At 39.6% G+C, this 1749-nt stretch overlaps 1 protein-coding gene across 1 annotated transcript; it reads right to left on the reverse strand.

Annotated features, from left to right (window-relative positions):
- Positions 1-531: 531 nt before the first annotated feature.
- Positions 532-1079, reverse strand: LOC130505120 (uncharacterized; the record flags this gene model as incomplete). Its single annotated transcript, XM_056999715.1, has 2 exons — positions 532-924; positions 1017-1079. Coding segments are annotated over 2 exons (378 nt in total), but the record flags the coding sequence as incomplete, so codon positions are not given.
- Between the last annotated feature and the right edge of the window lie 670 nt (positions 1080-1749).

The following is a 1749-nucleotide window of genomic DNA, read 5'->3' on the forward strand; positions in this document are numbered from 1 at the left end:
GAGGAATTAACGAGGAAAAGCTTTTCGTCGTTTATCGTCCGTCGTAACAAAGGATTCGTCGCCATTTCCTCGTAGTGTAGCGAGTTTTTTATTTCCTCGTAAAGACGAAGTTAATATTTCGTCGTAAGTTCCTCGCCCCATTTCCTCGTAAATCACTCGCCGAGATTCCTCGTACAAACCACGCGAAACACGCGTCGTTACTTACACGTAAGATCCTTGAAATCATATCCTCGTAAATTCGATGTAATATCCTTGAAAAGATTTCCTCGTAAAATCGATGTAGAATCGTTGAAAGGTTTTCCTCGTAAAAACCTCGAAAGCCTTTCCTCGTAAAGACCTCGAAAGACTTTCCTCGTAAAAACCTCGAAAGCCTTTCCTCGTAAATTCCTCGGAAACCTTTTCGTCGTAAATAACTCGTAGACTTCCATTTTTCGAATTAATAAAATATTATTTGATAAATATAATAATTATTAATTTAACAAAATAAAAATATTTAAATATTGGATTTATAAATAAATTTTAAATAAAATTCAGAAGCAACAAAATATTTTATATATAATTAAGTTTTGGATTTTATAATACATAAACCGAAAAAAAAAACTAAAAAAACTAAGGCTCGTTCATCGCCTCGTAGAATTCCTCGCTCCTCCTCGTAACATCCTCCTCGTTATGTGTGCCCGATGACTCGCCTGGAATGGGATTTTGTTGTTTCATGTTCCTCAACAAAGCTTCCCATTCCGGATTTGTGGACGCTATAACGTCGATGAAGGCTTCGAGTCCACTCATACGGCTTTTGGTTGCGCCCAGCTCGGAACGCAACTGAGTGACTTCTTCGGTCTGTCTCTGAGCATAAGATGATGTCGCTCTCGGGACATCATTGACGGAACCGATCCCCAACGTACGTCCCTTTTTCTTAGGGACAACCTTAAAAACAAAGAAATTATATTTGTTAGTTAAATTTAAAAGGTAAATTTAATCAATTAATAATTAAAAAGATATAATGTTAAAAAATTTACCTCCTCGTAAATCTTATCCACTTCAGTTGTGGATAAGGTAACTGGTAATCCGTCGCCGGACTGCTGGGTTAGCTGAGTCTGGCGCTCCTCAACCCGAGCAATTACGTTGTTGTAGATTTGCTCGGACTTGCCATCTAAAAACTGGCCCGTCTTGTTCTTGTGGGTCCGCTCGTAAAGTTCCGGAAGAGTCGGGAGACGTCCCAACTCTTTGGCCTAAAAACATTTAAGAAAATTGTTAGAAATATATTTAATTATATTAAAAATAATAATTAAAAAATTAAATATTTAATTACGTACCATTTTCAAACGGACACCGGCATGTGGTTTTTGGCCCGTAGAGTGTAGCATCGGGCCGTTACCGTGCTCGTCTACCGTGTTACGGGCGGCAGCACAAATGTTTGCGATCCTAATGGAGTTAGGATCCTTCCAGTAACGGATGAGGCCGTCCAAAACATCCGTGGTAAGCTCAGCGGGTTTGCCACGGGTGTACCCCTTGACAATCCAGGCACCCTTCCAGTTGCAAACCGTGTCCGACAAGCGAACTTGCGCCTTCTCGTAAAACGCCTTCCTCACTCTCTCACTGACCCCGATGGACCAATGATACTTTTGCTGCAAAAAAAAATTAATAATTAGTTAATAAAAAAAAATTAATTAATAGAATTACTTACAGCGTAAATCTTGAACCACGTCTTTCGGATGTAGATCGGCGTCAATTTCCAGTTTGGATGCGCCA

Source organism: Raphanus sativus, unplaced genomic scaffold, assembly GCF_000801105.2.
Source record: "Raphanus sativus cultivar WK10039 unplaced genomic scaffold, ASM80110v3 Scaffold2023, whole genome shotgun sequence".
Lineage (NCBI taxonomy): Eukaryota > Viridiplantae > Streptophyta > Magnoliopsida > Brassicales > Brassicaceae > Raphanus > Raphanus sativus.